We start from the raw sequence: 17,536 nt of genomic DNA, 5'->3' as shown, positions 1-17,536 counted from the left end.
CAACAGGGGGCTTCAAATGGGACATGGTATAAACAAAAACAGTCCTGCAAAATCCATATGGTGTTCCCCTCCTTCTATGTGCTCCCGTTTGGCCAAACAGTAGTTTACGACCACATATGGCGTGTTTTTGCAAACTACAGAATCAGGGCAACCCATATTAAGTTTTGTTTGGCAGTTAACCCTTGTTTTACTCCTGGAAAAAATTGATTATATTGGAAAATTTTCCCAAAAATAGAAATTTTGAAATTATTTCTCAATCTGCCATTAACTCTTGTGGAAGACCTAAAAGGTTAATAAAGTTTGAAAAAACAGTTTTGAATACCTTGAGGGGTGTAGTTTCTAGAATTGGGTCATTTTTGGGAGGTTTCTATTATCTAAGCCTCACAATATGACTTCAAACCTGAACTGGTCCATAAAAAGGATGGGATTTTGAAGATTTCTGAAAAATTTCAATTTCTTTTATTTTTATGCAAAAAAATTTACTTTTTTGACCCAATTTTAGCAGTGTCATGAAGTACAATATGTGACGAAAAAACTATCTCAGAACGGCCTGGGTAAGTCAAAGCGTTTTAAAGTTATGAGCACTTAAAGTGACACTGGTCAGATTTGCAAAAAATGGCCAAGTCCTTAAGGTGAAATAGGGCTGAGTCCTTAAGGGGTTAATGGCCCGTATAAGGACATTTTTAGTATTCTGGAAACAGGATATCTAGGTACAAAAAGTAAACAGTGCCCTATTAGTGCCATGTTGCAGTATCAAGAAAATTGTCAACGGTGATCCCTAATAAAACATAACTTTTAATCAGTTTAATTAATAAGAGTCCCTAAAAAATATAACAGATCAACAAGAAAAATTACACAATGGGAGTGCTCAATGACACTCAAACATTATGTCTGTGAAGGTTCTCATTTATCCAGGTCATGCTATATCTGTAAAGAATAAATCACGGCAACTGGACGTACTGTAGATTTCTTGAAAACGTTTCACTCGTTCTTCCAACGAGCTTTCTCAATTCTGAGTGACTGTACAAAAATTCTCGTAATAAATATGTGTTGATTCAGTTACATATTTATTCCCAGAATTTTTGTACAGTCACTCAGAATTGAGAAAGCTTGTTGGAAGAACGAGTGAAACGTTTTCAATAAATCTCTAGTACGTCCAGTTGCCTTGATTTATTCTTTACAGATATACTCAAACATTATGGTGCACGGCGGCACCTAAAAAAGTAACCGATAGTCCTACCATATCGTGGGAGTCCTCCGGACTTCGTGGATACACAATTGATGATATGATCCTGAAAAATCAAGGCAGGTAACGAACAGGTACGGAAGGGGGCTCTAGATCCCTAGAAAGCCCTAAGGTACGGGTGCTATACGGGCCCTATCGTTCTAGCCATGGAACACCCCCGTCCTAAAAAGAACAACCCCGTCCGGAACCTTGTCTCTCGTCAGAGGAAACATAACAGAGACTGGATAGGAACAAAGACCAAATCCAGAAGGGCAAAAATCAAGTATGGTCTAACAACATAATGTACATACAAATAGGTACTGATACATAATGTAAACAAATGCCAAAAATATTATCAAGGCTATTTCATTGGAAGTGGCAGCCCAAGATATAGGCTCCACTACTAAAATGCTGGGCCTATGCAAGTGCCGTGAGATATGTGGCACTTGCTGTAGTGTGGGGGAACCTTATGATGCAAAGTAACCTCCAATCCGGTGGGCCAGAGCATATACCGAGGCAGTAAGATAACCTGTGTGCAGGCGGCCGCCCGCCCAGATTTAAATCAAAGCCAAGTCTCAAAACGAGGCCTGGGACGCAGCGCGGTGACCTCGGAACGCTTGCCGGCGCTAACCGCGCATGCGTGACAAGCGCTCAACGGAGACAACGCTTCCCTAATGTAGCATTCATTGATGACGCGTTTTGATGCATCACGCGTCATCAAGTAAAGCCACATAACGCGTCATTAACATAGGATGCTTTCTTAACATGCGACCAAGTTGAAAGGTGTTGCCAGGCAACTGGGACATGTTCCCGGCAACCCTCAACCACGCAGTCCTAAATATAGGACAGCGCTGTACATAAAGGGCATTGAGTGGCGATTTGATGTAAAAGGTAAACTGGTCAAGGTGACCCAGTGTTCAGCTGCCTGCTACAGCCTTGACAACACTGGAGTCTGGAGCGGTGAGTAGCCACTGGACCCAGGAATGCAGTATTAACTCGTCCACTGTTCTTCACCTGGAATCTTAAATGTAACCATATCACAATATCACTGTCCTAGCCCTAAGAGATAATGGACTTAAATTGCTGACTGTTTTAGACCACTGGGTATACTGTTATCAACTCCTTCACTAACCAAGACAACCAGGGATATTTATATAATCACTTTAATGTCCTAGATCACCCAGAATATTGACCTTAACTCTTTCTCTGCCCTAGATCACTAGAGATGCTAACACTAACACCTTTAATGCCATAGCCCACCCAACATACAGACATTTAACTCTTTCCTGTGCTAAAACACCAGGAATACAGACATTAAGCCCTTCACTGCCCTAGATCACCAGGGATGTAGACAATAACATTTACTACTGTAGACCTGAATGCTTTTTAATGCTATTCACATGGAGGATGTGTGGTCCTGTCTGTCAGCAAATTATTAGATGTGAAAGGAAGCACATGAGAAAATGTGAAGCTGACAGGCCAGCTCATCCTGGACCTGGATCCACCTAGGATAGAAGAAGAAAGTGGACCAGATGGCAGAGAGGTGTACAACAAAAATGAAGAATTAACCAGTCTCCAAAGGACTTACAATATAGATTCCAAGGCAACAGTGTTCAGGAGGAGCCTCAGGTGCCTGAGTACACTATGCACAATTTGACCGACCTGTGTATACCTCCACATCCCAAATAGGAAACGTGGATAAGCAACGTGTCCAAAGAATGTAGCAGAAGAGTTATGCCTGCCGTTGAGAGGAACTCACTCTAGTTGCAATATTTAGCATAAAAGCACACTAGAACACCTCACCACTGGACAGGGGAGGGCTAGCAGCCTTAGTCCTGGGGGCCAAATCAGGTCAAGTGGCCCATTTTTATTTTGCAGACTTTTATTTTCTTTTATACAGGAACACATTGCATTTACTGCCCCCCAATGCGGCATGTGTAGCGCGCTGCACCAATTCTTTTGCCCGCTCATTTTTCAAAGGCCCCTTCATATTTAAATATGCGGCATGCGCAGCGTGCTGCGCCGATTCTTTTTCCTGGCCATTTCTAAAAGCTCTGTAGGAATGGAAAAACACGGTGCGCATAGTGCACCGTGCATTTTTAAACCCCGCCCATTATTAAAAGCCCCTACTACATATAATAGGCCACTCCCAACAAACACTGTACAGCTGAAATTCTATTGTTGAGGCCTGTCTCTACACATCATACGGAGAGGGAAGGGCCTGTCCTAACATTATACAATAAACAGCAGGCTACAGTCAGAAAGCTCCTCCGCTCTCCTCCCTCCCCAGATCCTGCTCAAGGCCTGTGGTTCCCGCCACCATCTTCCACCCGCTCGTGGCCTGCTGCCCCCTTTGGCCGCTCTCACCCAGCTCTGAATCCTCCTTCTGCAAATGGCAGGGGGAGGAGCCGGAGCATCTCCTCTCCTACATAGCGCCACATACCTCTTACATCCAGTGATGTCACCTTTGTTGTAGACGTTCTCTTTCTTTATCTTCTCCATTCAAACCAGACCGCCATGAGGATTTTTTACCCTTCTCCCTTCTCTGCAGAGATTGACAAACAGACATTAGTTTCCCACATTTCCATTATCTTCTGAACACCCTTTTTTTGCCACCCCTAGTACTATACTGCAGAAACAGTCCCCCTGGAAATACTACTACCACACCCCCTTCAGCAAATATTGGCACACAGTGCTCTAAAAAATAACTAATAATAATGTCCCCCAAAAATAATTGTGCTAAGCTGATACTATGCCAGGGTGCCTCCCAAAGTAACAGTGCTCCCCAAAATCCCACCAATAGAAATAATTATCTGCCAGAGCACACTTAGTAGTAATAATGCCCCTAAAGTGCCCTAGTAATTATGTTCCTCATAGCCCCCCAGTAGTAGTAAAGCTCAGCATAATACCCCCTAGTAGTAATAATTCTTCCTATAATATGACAGTACATGAAATCCCCCCGCTTAGTGCCAACAGTTGAGCTAATGTCCCCATAATGTATGCCAGCAAAAAATATCCCTATATAGTGCCCCAGTAAATGCCCTCATAGTGCTCCTCTCCCCCTTCCCCATAGTGTCCCCCAAAATATGCCAGTAAAAAATGACCCGTATTAGTGCCCCCAGCAGATGCCCCTATAGTGCTCCTCTCCCCCATAATGTGCCAGTAAAAAATGCCCCTTTCTAGTGCCACCAGATGCCCCAATAGTGCTCCACTCCCCCATAGTGCCCCCAAATAATGCCCCATAGTGCTGCTCTCCCCTATAGTGCCTCCCATAATGTGCCAGTAAAAAATACCTGTCACGGACGGTGTACAGGAAACAAGACAAAGCAACATGCATATATGACTCACTGGATCCAAAGCTAAGGAACCAAGGGGAGACCCCTGCACAAGACCTAGCACTTTCCCTGGCTGCTCAGCCTACGCAAAGATCCCAGAGGTGGATGGTTGCATATCCACGTACCTCGACTATATAACCCCTGAACACCCTACAATAGTGAGGGGACACGACCACCGGCTCCCTACACCAGACACGGAGGGTGTCAGGGTCACCTGGGATCCAGCAAACAGAAAATAACAGATGAAAGTACAGCACTTAACTTTAGTAGCAGACTGGGAAATGGGATGAGCATGCACACACACTCCAGGAAGAAATATAAGCCGCCCAGTAATGCATCATGGGGAGGAATTTAAAGGGAAGCAATCAGTCCAACTACATGACAGCTTAGAGAGGCTAACGAGATGAGGAACTGAACAGCACAACAAAGAAAACTCAAGGAGGAGGTTCTGAAAGGCTTCTGTCAGAGCTTCTCAGCTGTCTGGTTGTGACAATACCCCCTTAGTGCCACCAGATGCGATAGTGTCCTGTCCCCATAATGTACCAATAAAAAAGGCCTCTTTAGAGCCCCCACTTCCACATAGTGCCTCCTAAATAATGCCTCTATAGTGCCAACAGATGCCCCATAGTGCCGCTCTCCCCTATAGTGCCCCCCATAGTGTGCTAATAAAAAAAGCCCCTCTATAGAGCCCCCATATGCCCCCATAGTGCTCCTCTCCCCCATGGTGCCCAGTAAGAAATATCTCCATAGTGCCCCCCAAAAATGGGCAAGAAATAAATGCCCCCAGAGTGCCACCCAAAAAAAAATGGGGCTGTAAGAAATGCCAGATGCCCCCATAGTGCCAGTTCCCCCCACAAAGAAAAAAACACTAATACTTTGTCCCTGCTGTGTGCTGCCTGGCTCAGGGGCGCGATGATAATGACGTCATTGCGCCGCCTGAGCTGGCCTCTGATAGGCTGCAGGCATTAGTGCCGGCAGCCTATCAGAAGAACAGGGAAGGGAGACGCCACTCCCTCCCCTGCCCTGTCGCAGCACAGCCATCTGTATCGCTGTCCTGAGGACATGGAGTGCTCATCTCCTACTGCCTCCCCACCGCCACCGGCAACTAGAACCAGGGCCGCTCGGCCTGTGGTGATCGGCGGTGCGGCCCTGATGAAATTTAAAAATCAAAAAAATTATTCGGTAAAGACGGCCCAGCGGCCGTTTTTAACATGCTTTAGGGCGGCCTGGGGGCAATTGCCTCCCTGCCCCCCATCCCAGCCCACCCCTGCCACTGGATGCCCAAGTCAGAGTCACCTAGTTAAGTGCAGAGTAGAAAGGATTGCTCCATCTACTATAAAGAGACACCCTTTGGCCTATGGTTAGGTTACCTGTGCAGCTTTGAAACTTGTACCATCTGAGGATAATGCATTTCTGTGTAACATCAGTTGATCCATTGAAAGTGAGACTTGCCCTGAATTGTCTACATTTGCACTCTTCAGCAAAGAACTGTTTTGCTGCACTTGTATCTCTTCATTGCTTCCTGCACTATATTTACACTGCAAGGTGTTGGCATCATGACTTGGACCCTGCCTTGCACTGTAAAACTATCAACAGCAAGGGCACCATGACCAGCATCAGGCAGGAGGAGCAGAAGAACCAGAGTGTGCCCGAAGGGAAGAACCGGTGTGCCCTTCCCGTCACTTCATTCCCAGGGAGTTTCAGAACGGTGAGTACAACTACTACTACATCCATCCGGACACCCACACTGACGAACACCTGTGGCATAGCATGCTGCGTGTATCTGGAGATAAATTGGGTGAGATTAAAGGTGTGGATTAATTTTAAAAAAATGCCATGTCTCTCTTTACTGTCTTTGAAAATTGCGATTTGTTTGTTACAACTATAATAATGCAGATTTCTTTTTTCAAGTTATGAATACTAAAGAAGATTACAGTTATCAGAAACAACTACATGTGAACTAGATTTTTTTCTGATAGTGATACTTTTTTTTTTAAATCTATTTTCATGATTGTAAATTTTTTATTCTATTTTCTGAAGGCTGCCATCTTGCCTGAGCTGTTCTTAAAGGGGTATTCCCATCACATACAATGGGGGCATATCGCTAGGATATGTCCCCATTGTCTAATAGGTGCGGGTCCCAGAGGGGACCTGCATCTACAACCCGAATGAAGCGGGGCTGCCAAAAATAACTGAGCACTGGCTAGCACTGACACCTACAAGGAGAACAGAGCGGGGAGAGCTGTGGCTGGAGGACACCGAGTTTCCCGAGGTCCGTCCTCCACCAAGCGCTGCTCCCCGCTGCCATTCAAGTGAATGGGAGCGAATTGCGCATGTGCGGCCCCTGCTCCCATTCATTTCTATGGGGCAGACGGAAATAGCTGAGCCAGCCCCTCTGGCCCGCCCTAGGTTCTTCAGGAATCCAGCGCCAGCGCCGTTCACAAGATTCACCGCGCCTGCGCACTTCATTCCCCATTCCGGCACATGCGCATTAAACGCTCTTGTGCCTCTGCCCATAATAGGAAATGAAGTGCGCAGGCGCGGCAAATCTTGTGAACGGCGCTGGCACTGGATTTCTGAAGAACCTAGGGCGGGCCTGAGGGGTGAAAGGGGAGGGGTTTTATATGAAAAGCGACGAGGGGCCTGGGCACCGGCCGCTTGAACGCCGCCCCTGGGCACCTTCAGCACCTAATTAACATATTGAATAAAATACGGTAAGTAGCATTCCAATATGGGGACTATAATGCAGATCATGGTGTTAGTGTTCTGTAATGGTCAGTTTAGGTGAAAGACTCCCTTTAAACAATAGATCATTTCTGATGACATATTACTCTTCTATCACAATGCCTATCAGCACAGCCCTGGCTCTCTCATTCCCAGAATACAGGCTGTCATGATGTTTATCTGTATTCTGCTTATGGCATTCACTGTAAAGTTTGATTTCTGTGGCACTGGTCTGCCGCTGGGTGTAAAAAAACATGATTGGATGAACTGTACATATAATTCGTTTGCGTCATATATGTTTTTGTGGCTTTAAAATGAGAATCATGCTAAAATACAAATGTAATAGATGTCATGCTACTGATGGTCAAATTCAGACTCTATACATGAAATACATTCATTCATCTGTTTCTGAAGCAGAAGAAAATTTGTGCTGAAAGGGAAACCTGTGCTTGAATGTCCAAAACATCTGATCCTTCCTTCTATTCTCAATCAGGATGTATTATCCACATCACTGAAGAAACATCTATGAACTGCTTGGTAGAAATGGATATAGATCTGGATAGATTAGATAGATAGATATGAGATAGATAGATATGAGAGATAGATAGATAGATATTAGATATGAGATAGATAGATAGATAGATAGATAGATATGAGATAGATAGATAGGAGATAGATAGATAGATAGATAGATATGAGAGATAGATAGATACAGGTCCTTCTAAAAAAATTAGCATATTGTGATAAAGTTCATTATTTTCTGTAATGTACTGATAAACATTAGACTTTCATATATTTTAGATTCATTACACACAACTGAAGTAGTTCAAGCCTTTTATTGTTTTAATATTGATGATTTTGGCATACAGCTCATGAAAACCCAAATTTCCTATCTAAAAAAATTAGCATATTTCATCCGACCAATAAAAGAAAAGTGTTTTTAATACAAGAAAAGTGTTTTTAATACAAAAAAAGTCAACCTTCAAATAATTATGTTCAGTTCTGCACTCAATACTTGGTCGGGAATCCTTTTGCAGAAATGACTGCTTTAATGCGGCGTGGCATGGAGGCAATCAGCCTGTGGCACTGCTGAGGTATTATGGAGGCCCAGGATGCTTCGATAGCGGCCTTAAGCTCATCCAGAGTGTTGGGTCTTGCGTCTCTCAACTTTCTCTTCCCAATATCCCACAGATTCTCTATGGGGTTCAGGTCAGGAGAGTTGGCAGGCCAATTGAGCACAGTAATACCATGGTCAGTAAACCATTTACCAGTGGTTTTGGCACTGTGAGCAGGTGCCAGGTCGTGCTGAAAAATGAAATCTTCATCTCCATAAAGCTTTTCAGCAGATGGAAGCATGAAGTGCTCCAAAATCTCCTGATAGCTAGCTGCATTGACCCTGCCCTTGATAAAACACAGTGGACCAACACCAGCAGCTGACATGGCACCCCAGACCATCACTGACTGTGGGTACTTGACACTGGACTTCAGGCATTTTGGCATTTCCCTCTCCCCAGTCTTCCTCCAGACTCTGGCACCTTGATTTCCGAATGACATGCAAAATTTGCTTTCATCCGAAAAAAGTACTTTGGACCACTGAGCAACAGTCCAGTGCTGCTTCTCTGTAGCCCAGGTCAGGCGCTTCTGCCGCTGTTTCTGGTTCAAAAGTGGCTTGACCTGGGGAATGCGGCACCTGTAGCCCATTTCCTGCACACGCCTGCGGTGGCTCTGGATGTTTCTACTCCAGACTCAGTCAACTGCTTCCACAGGTCCCCCAAGGTCTGGAATCGGTCCTTCTCCACAATCTTCCTCAGGGTCCGGTCACCTCTTCTCGTTGTGCAGCGTTTTCTGCCACACTTTTTCCTTCCCACAGACTTCCCACTGAGGTGCCTTGATACAGCACTCTGGGAACAGCCTATTCGTTCAGAAATTTCTTTCTGTGTCTTACCCTCTTGCTTGAGGGTGTCAATGATGGCCTTCTGGACAGCAGTCAGGTCGGCAGTCTTACCCATGATTGCGGTTTTGAGTAATGAACCAGGCTGGGAGTTTTTAAAAGCCTCAGGAATCTTTTGCAGGTGTTTAGAGTTAATTAGTTGATTCAGATGATTAGGTTAATAGCTCGTTTAGAGAACCTTTTCATGATATGCTAATTTTTGGAGATAGGAATTTGGGGTTTTCATGAGCTGTATGCCAAAATCATCAATATTAAAACAATAAAAGGCTTGAACTACTTCAGTTGGTGTGTAATGAATCTAAAATATATGAAAGTCTAATGTTTATCAGTACATTACAGAAAATAATGAACTTTATCACAATATGCTAATTTTTTTAGAAGGACCTGTAGATAGATAGATAGATATGAGATAGATATTAGATATGAGATAGATAGATAGATAGATAGATAGATATAAGAGATAGATAGATAGATAGATAGATATGAGATAGATATTAGATATGAGATAGATAGATAGATAGATATGAGAGATAGATAGATAGATAGATATGAGATAGATAGATAGATATTAGATATGAGATAGATAGATAGATATTCAGAAAGTCTTCAGACCCTTCCACTTTTTTTCACAGTGTGTTATGTCGCAGCAGCCTTGTCCTATAATAAAAAAAATTCAAGTGTTTCTCCATCATTTTCCACTTAATACCCCATAATGACAAAGTGAAAACAGAACGTTCAAAATAATTAATACTTTAATGAAAAGGAAAGACTAAAATCTTGCATTGAGATAAGCATTCAGACCCTTTACTCAGCACTTAGTAGAAGCACCTTTGGCAGTGATTACAGCCTCCAGTCTTCTTGGGTATGATGCCACAAGGTTTGCACACCTGGATTTGGGAATTTTTTGTCATTTTTCACTGCAGATCCTCTAGAGCTCTGTCAGGTTGGGTGGGTTTTCAGGTCTCTCCAGAGATGTTCGATTGGGTTCAAGTTAAGGCTCTGGCTGGACCACTCAAGGACATTCGCAAAGTTGTCCCTAAGCCACTCATGTGTTGTTTTGGCTGTGTGCTTAGGATTATTGTCATGTAGGAAGGTGAACCTTCGGCCCAGTCTGAGGGTCCAGTTCAGGTTTTCAATACGAATATCTCTGTACTTTGCTCCATTCATCTTTCCCTCAACTCTGACCAGTCTCCCTCACCATGGTGCTGCCACAGCCATGCTTCACTGTTAGCATGATTTTGGGTAGAAGCATCTCAAAGATGCTCAGAGCTAAACTTCAACTGTCATAGCAAAGGCTCTGAATACTTATTTCCATTTAAAATTCTGTTTTCACTTAGTCATTAAATTGCATTGAGTGCAGATTGATGGGGGAAAACTTGATTTTTAGATTGTTATTTTACCACAAGGCCGCAACATAACAGAATGTGTAAAAAGTGGCAGTGTCTGAAGACTTTCCAAATGCTTGTGTATTTATGTGTGTGACTGTAATACCTTTTTAGGTGATAGCAGATGTATTATTTGAAAGTATTTATCTATATTTTTCATGCACTGTACTCTTGCTGCTAAATACACAACCTCATAAATTAACTTGTAGCACTGCTCATCCCGATTGTCCTGGTTCTCTGGCTATAGGGCAGGTTTAGAGGTAAAGAGTAATACTATATACAATCAATACAGGCTTATGTGTCAGAGTATGTGGATAGTTCAATGACAACTTAAAGTGCTCTGAAACAGCTTCAGTCAGTGTCACATAGCATCTTTTACCCCTGTAGAAATCAGAAAATGAATGTAGGGTGGCAGAAAAAACACAATGCATCAGATTTTACTCACTCTCGCTTAAGCCTGTACTACAGAGGCGGCTTGAGCAAGCGATTGTCGGGAGGGAAGCAGCTATCACTTGCGAACAAGCGGAGGAGACCACTGCTATTACAGAGGAGTGATTGCTATGCCATCGCTCGTCCCCATACTGTCTAGTGGTGTTTGCTCTTTCATTGGGCAATTGGTGGCAGTATAACACTGCCAGATCCTCTATAATAAACATTCATATGGCCAGTGTAATGCAGCCTTTAGTCACAAATCTGAATCAATAGATTGCACCTACAATACAATCTATAATGTATGCAATACCACCAGCTACAGTGCACATATACTAAAGTCAACTATGTCTGTGAAGGTTCTCATTTATCCAGGTCATGGTATATATCTGTAAAGAATAAAATCAAGACTACCAGTGAGGGCAAGAAGCATGACAGACGCAAGAATATGGTTATCCCATATGTAGCTGGGGTGTCTGAGAAACTCAAAAGGATTTTTAATAAACATCACATTCCCGTTTGCTTTAAACCCAGCAACACACTGAGGCAACAACTGGTTCACCCCAAAGACCCAACACCTAAACACAAGATGGACAACATTGTGTACGCAGTCCAGTGCAATGAGGAATGCTCAGAACTGTATATCGGCGAAACAAAACAACAACTACATCAGCGTATGGCTCAGCATAGAAGAGCCAAAACCTCTGGTCAAGATTCAGCCGTGTACTTACATCTAAAAGGAACAGGTCACACCTTTAAAGACAGTCAAGTACGTGTTTTGGATAAGGAGGCCGATTGGTACAAACGAGGCGTGAAGGAGGCCATCTACGTAAAAATGGAGAAGCCAAGCTTGAATAGAGGTGGGGGGGTTAGACATCTATTGTCTGCCACATACAATGCTGTCTTGACACCTTTTTCTGGGAAGTCTATCACCTACTGACTCCAATTAGGATAATGGAATCAACACCTTTGACCCAATGCTGGGTATAATTACCAGATGTGGATTCAGTTACATATTTATTCCCAGAATTTTTGTACAATCACTCAGAATTGAGAAAGCTCGTTGGAAGAATGAGTGAAACGTTTTCAAGAAATCTACAGTATGTCCAGTTGCCTTGATTTATTCTTTACAGATATATAAAGTCAACTATCATCCAGAATGGCCAATTTAAGTCAGTTCATATACAGTCATGTGAAAAAATTAGGACACCCTTTGAAAGCATGTGGTTTTTTGTAACATTTTTAATAAAAGGTTATTTCATCTCCGTTTCAACAATACAGAGAGATTAAAGTAATCCAACTAAACAAAGAAAACTGAAGAAAAGTCTTTTCAAGATCTTCTGTAAATGTCATTCTACAAAAATGCCTATTCTAACTGAGGAAAAAGATAGGACACCCTCACATGTATTCCCTCTTAAATTGGCTCAGATCTCACACAGGTATATCACACCAGGTGCACATAATTAGTAGATCGTTACTCTGCATGTTGAATGAGGCTTGCCCTATTTAAACCTCAGACATTTAGTTTGGTGTGCTCCTGACTGTTGAAGTGAGAGTGAGCACCATGGTGAGAGCAAAAGAGCTGTCAGAGGACTTCAGAAAAAAGATTGTAGCAGCCTATGAGTCTGGGAAGGGATTTAAAAAGATCTCAAAAGATTTTGAAATCAGCCATTCCACTGTCCGGAAGATAGTCTACAAGTGGAGGGCTTTCAAAACAACTGCCAACATGCCCAGGACTGGTCGCCCCAGCAAGTTCACCCCAAGAGCAGACCGCAAGATGCTAAAAGAGGTCTCCAAAAACCCTAAAGTGTCATCTCGAGAACTACAGCAGGCTCTGGCTACTGTTGATGTAGAAGTACATGCCTCTACAATCAGAAAGAGACTGTACAAGTTTAACTTGCATGGGAGGTGTGCAAGGAGGAAACCTTTGCTTTCCAAGAGAAACATCGAGGCCAGACTGACATTTGCCAGAGATAAAGTTGACAAAGACCAGGACTTCTGGAATAATGTTCTTTGGACAGATGAGTCCAAAATTGAATTATTTGGACACAACAGCAGAGGACATGTTTGGCGTAAACCAAACACAGCATTCCAAGAAAAGAACCTCATACCAACTGTGAAGCATGGAGGTGGAAGTGTCATGGTTTGGGGCTGCTTTGCTGCAGCAGGACCTGGTCAGCTCACCATCATAGAATCCACGATGAATTCTACTGTGTATCAGAAGGTGCTTGAAGAACATGTGAGACCATCAGTTAGAAAATTAAAGCTGAAGCGGAACTGGACCATGCAACATGACAATGACCCAAAACATACTAGTAAATCAACCAAAGATTGGCTGAAAAAGAAGAAATGGAGAGTCCTGGAATGGCCAAGTCAAAGTCCAGATTTGAATCCCATTGAGATGCTGTGGGGTGACTTGAAAAGGGCTGTACGTGCAAGAAACCCCTCAAACATCTCACAGCTGAAAAAGTTCTGCATTGAGGAGTGGGGTAAAATTTCCTCAGACCGATGTCGAAGACTGGTAGATGGCTACAAGAACCGTCTCACTGCAGTTATTTCAGCCAAAGGAGGTAACACTCGCTATTAGGGGCAAGGGTGTCCTATCTTTTTCCTCAGTTAGAATAGGCATTTTTGTAGAATGACATTTACAGAAGATCTTGAAAAGACTTTTCTTCAGTTTTCTTTGTTTAGTCGGATTACTTTAATCTCTCTGTATTGTTGAAACGGAGATGAAATAACCTTTTATTAAAAATGTTACAAAAAACCACATGCTTTCAAAGGGTGTCCTAATTTTTTCACATGACTGTATGAATTTGAGTTTGGAAAACCTGTACGTATGTGTGTGTATATATATATATATATCACACACACTAAAGCCACAGTGATCAGACACTGTCGTGAGGTAACTTAGACAGTAGGTGCAAAGTCAGTTGATGAAATGGGCAAGTGTAAGAATCTAAGTGACTTTGACAAGGGTCAAACTGTGATGGATAGACAAATGAATCAGAGCATCTTCAAAATGGCAGGTGTTTAGGTGTGTTCCGAGTATGCATTAGTTAGCCCCTACAAAAGTGGTCCATGTAAGCCAGTAACACAGAATATGCCACCCAGAGTTCATTGATGTATGTGAAAGTGGAGGCTTATCAGTCTGGTGTAATTCTACAGAAGGGGTACATTAGCGAAAATTACTAAAATGTTGGTGTAGGCTCTGATGGAAAGATGTCAGAACATACAGTGGATCAGAATTTGCTGTGTATGGTCCAGACCAGTCATAGTGCCCATGCTGACCCCTTTCCACTGCTAAATACAATGGGCACATGAGCATCAGAACTGAACCATGGTGCAATGGAAGAAGGTGGCCTAGTTTGATGAATACCATTTTCTTTCACATCATGTGGATAGCCAGGGCAATGTGATCCTCTGTGTTCTGTTGGGAAGCATTGGGTCCTAGTATTCATGTGGATCTTACTTTGACGCATACAACCTACCTAAATGTTGTTGACCATCAAGTACATTCCTTCCTGATAACAGTATGCCCTAATGGCAATGGTCTCTTTCAGCAGGATGATGTAACCTACAATGCTGCAAAAATTGTTTAGGTATGGTTTGAGGAACATGACAAAAAAAGTTTAAGGTGTTAAGCAAGTGACTACGATCTTAATATGTTCGATCCACTGTGGAGTGTGCTGGAAAAACGCGTCCGATTCATGGTAGCCATAGATCACATAGCAATTGAGTCCTCAGCCACAGTGATATCCATTGTGCCTAATTCCATAGTACCTTATAAAGCTAGCCATTGTGCCAATAAAGGATTTGCTTGAACTAAACCCCCAGGTTTTGCAATGCCTCAGAGAAGCTTTGAGTGGCCACGCAGTTTTGTGGTATTACATATTTCTCTTTTCAATAAATGGGTGACCATCTAATACAGAGTCTTTCATAGTTGCCAACTGTCCCAAATATTCAGGGACTGTCCCTGATTTTCCTGGCAAATTCAGGATGTAATGGGCAAACATAGGTGAGTCTAACATAAAATCCACCCATAAGTGTGTGTTCCAAGGTGGGGTTGGTGTGGCTTAGGGGACCCAAATTTACCAACTAAAACGTTGGTGAGTATGGTCTTTTTGAGAATGACTCCTCCCACTTGATGTCATCATGGGAAACTCATTATCTTACTCCATCCACTCTCCTGTACTCTCTTCTACTGACTGTCAGATCTAACCTACCAATCAGCAGCAGCTTACATGTGACTTTCAGTTCCTGGTAAAACTCATTTGTCACTATTAGAATCTGATGGAGCAGCTGTGGGGCAGCAGTTGTCCTCAACCCACTGGTGGAAAGAGGACAACTCTGTATGCTATATCTCCTCTGTATGGAAAAGAAAGTCATTATCAGATTGGCGGAAATAAAGGGGTTATCTTGGAAAAGATAATGGCGATATATCCTCAGGATAGGTCATCATTATCAGATTGGCGGGAATTAAAGTCCCGACATCCTCGCCGATCAGCTGTTTCAGGGAGGAGATGCACTCTGAAGAGCAATGCAGGCTTCCGGCAGCTTTCCAAGAAAAAATGCCATACATTGTATAGTGGCAGTGTCTGGTATTGCAGCTCAGTGCAATTGACTGGAATGGAACTGAGCTGAAACTAGGCCGATGTACAGTGATATCACTGGCCTAGAAAGAGGCTACAGCACTCAAGGCCTCTTCTAAGGGCTCATGCAGACGGCCGTTGCCCGGCCGTTCCGTGCATTGTGGCCCCCAATGCACGGGCAAAATCCGTGCAGTTTCTGCAGATGGATGCAGACCAATTGAACTTGAATGGGTCCGTGATCTGTCCGCACCACAATAAAATAGAACTTGTTGGTCTTCCACGGGTGAACTTAGTAGTGCTTCCATGGGGTTCTGTGCCTCTGTTCCGCAAACTCCGGAGTACGGACCCATTCAAGTGAATAGGTCCACACCCATGATGTGGTGCACAAATGGCCGGGGCCCGTATATTGCGGACCTGCTGTCTGCATGAGCCCTAACGCTGTTCGGCAGGGTCCCAGGTGTTGGCCCCCACAAATCTGATATTGATGACCTAATCGTTTCCGGAGAGCATATTCAGTTTTGCAACTAGATAACAAGAAGAAAGGTAAAGATGGCTTTCATGCAGAACCTACATGGATCATGTCATTTGGCATCCAGAAGAAATGTGACACTTGGAAAATAGTTTCTCTTTGGCCCACAATTTTTACACTACCCTTATATTACAATAGGACTTTTGGCAGAAGGGAAGTTGTGATATTCTGAACAAAGCTGTTACTTTGCTCTTCAAGGAATCATACAGGCTTGTCGTCAGAAGTAGCCATCTTGTAGATTTGATGAATGTGTCCTGTAGCTATCCACCATACGGACTGCCACCCTCCAGCAGCAGTCTGATTTATACACAGTACACAATGTAAAGATATTCAATCACAAGGGATTTTCTACATCAGTATTTCAGCCATCCTCCCAAACATCACCTGAAACATTTGCATGATAATATAGTATATTTTTAACCATCTGTCCATAAAATGTCTTTTTTTTAGGGTATGTGAATGTGTCTGAGATAGGAGAGAGAGGGAACAATGTACTGCGCTGTAGAATATGTGGGCGCCATATAAGCAGTGTAAAATAAAATGGGAATGGTTTTCAGTATCAAATAGTATTTCTATCATTGCCGATATATTTGAAATGTATATCTCTCTACTGATGAGCATCAAAAAATTATATAAAGACTGTAGAATTGTGGCCAAATCTAGTTGTCTATGCCAAGCAGTACTCTCAATATGTTACACCTTTAAAGTGTAGATAATTGAGTGTACAATTCCATCTGTTAGAATTAAAGTTTCCGCAGAACGCCCATGGACACCCAAAAGAAGTTGTATTAAGGATACAATACAAGAAGCAAGTATAACAATGACAGGTTACTCACCAGAGTTGAAGGAACACACTGTAATGAGTTGAACAAGGCAATGAGCCCACAGGGTCATATTCATCAAGCGTCCCCTTCAATGCCAGCTTCAGTGATGTGCTGTCATAGAGCAGATTTATATGACACCACAAAGTAATCCTTGAAAAGACAGAGGAAGGATTTAATGCAGTTCCATCAGCATGAGAAATCATCAGAGCGTACTTTACAGTTTCAGCTGCCTGCTTCTCCGAGCATGGATCCCTGTCCTCGGGATCCTTAGCCCTGCCTCGTTTAACTCCTCCAGTGCCTACTGACGTGTTGTAATATCACAGCAAAAACATTAAGTCCAGACGCTTCTTTGAAACTGAGCATGTAGGAGCTTTTGATTATTGTAAAGCAAACTGAGTACTGATAGACTAAATAACTATATTAATAATGTGTCCTATTACAGCATATCAGATTATTTTCCTGCCTATACAACTGTTATATTAAATGACAAATGGATTGTATCCATTCTGTTAATTAAATTGTACATTCATAGTCGAAAACCTTCT

General features: G+C 42.9%; 1 protein-coding gene across 2 annotated transcripts in view; it reads right to left on the bottom strand.

Annotated features, from left to right (window-relative positions):
- CHRNB3 (cholinergic receptor nicotinic beta 3 subunit) overlaps positions 1-17,225 on the bottom strand; it is a 77,275-nt gene extending 60,050 nt beyond the window's left edge. Inside the window, exon 1 of one of the 2 annotated variants that reach the window (XM_044278550.1) lies at positions 17,004-17,225. In XM_044278550.1, the coding sequence (XP_044134485.1) occupies positions 17,004-17,067 (64 nt within the window). In that variant the 5' untranslated portion in view covers positions 17,068-17,225. Of the gene's footprint in view, positions 1-3,668; positions 3,705-17,003 lie in introns of those variants that run through there. The other variant, XM_044278555.1, reaches the window with a different exon arrangement.
- Between the last annotated feature and the right edge of the window lie 311 nt (positions 17,226-17,536).

This window comes from Bufo gargarizans, chromosome 1 (genome assembly GCF_014858855.1).
Source record: "Bufo gargarizans isolate SCDJY-AF-19 chromosome 1, ASM1485885v1, whole genome shotgun sequence".
In the NCBI taxonomy this organism is placed as follows: domain Eukaryota; kingdom Metazoa; phylum Chordata; class Amphibia; order Anura; family Bufonidae; genus Bufo; species Bufo gargarizans.
Note: the sequence above shows the minus strand (reverse complement) of the source record. Positions and strands in the feature narration are given on the sequence as shown.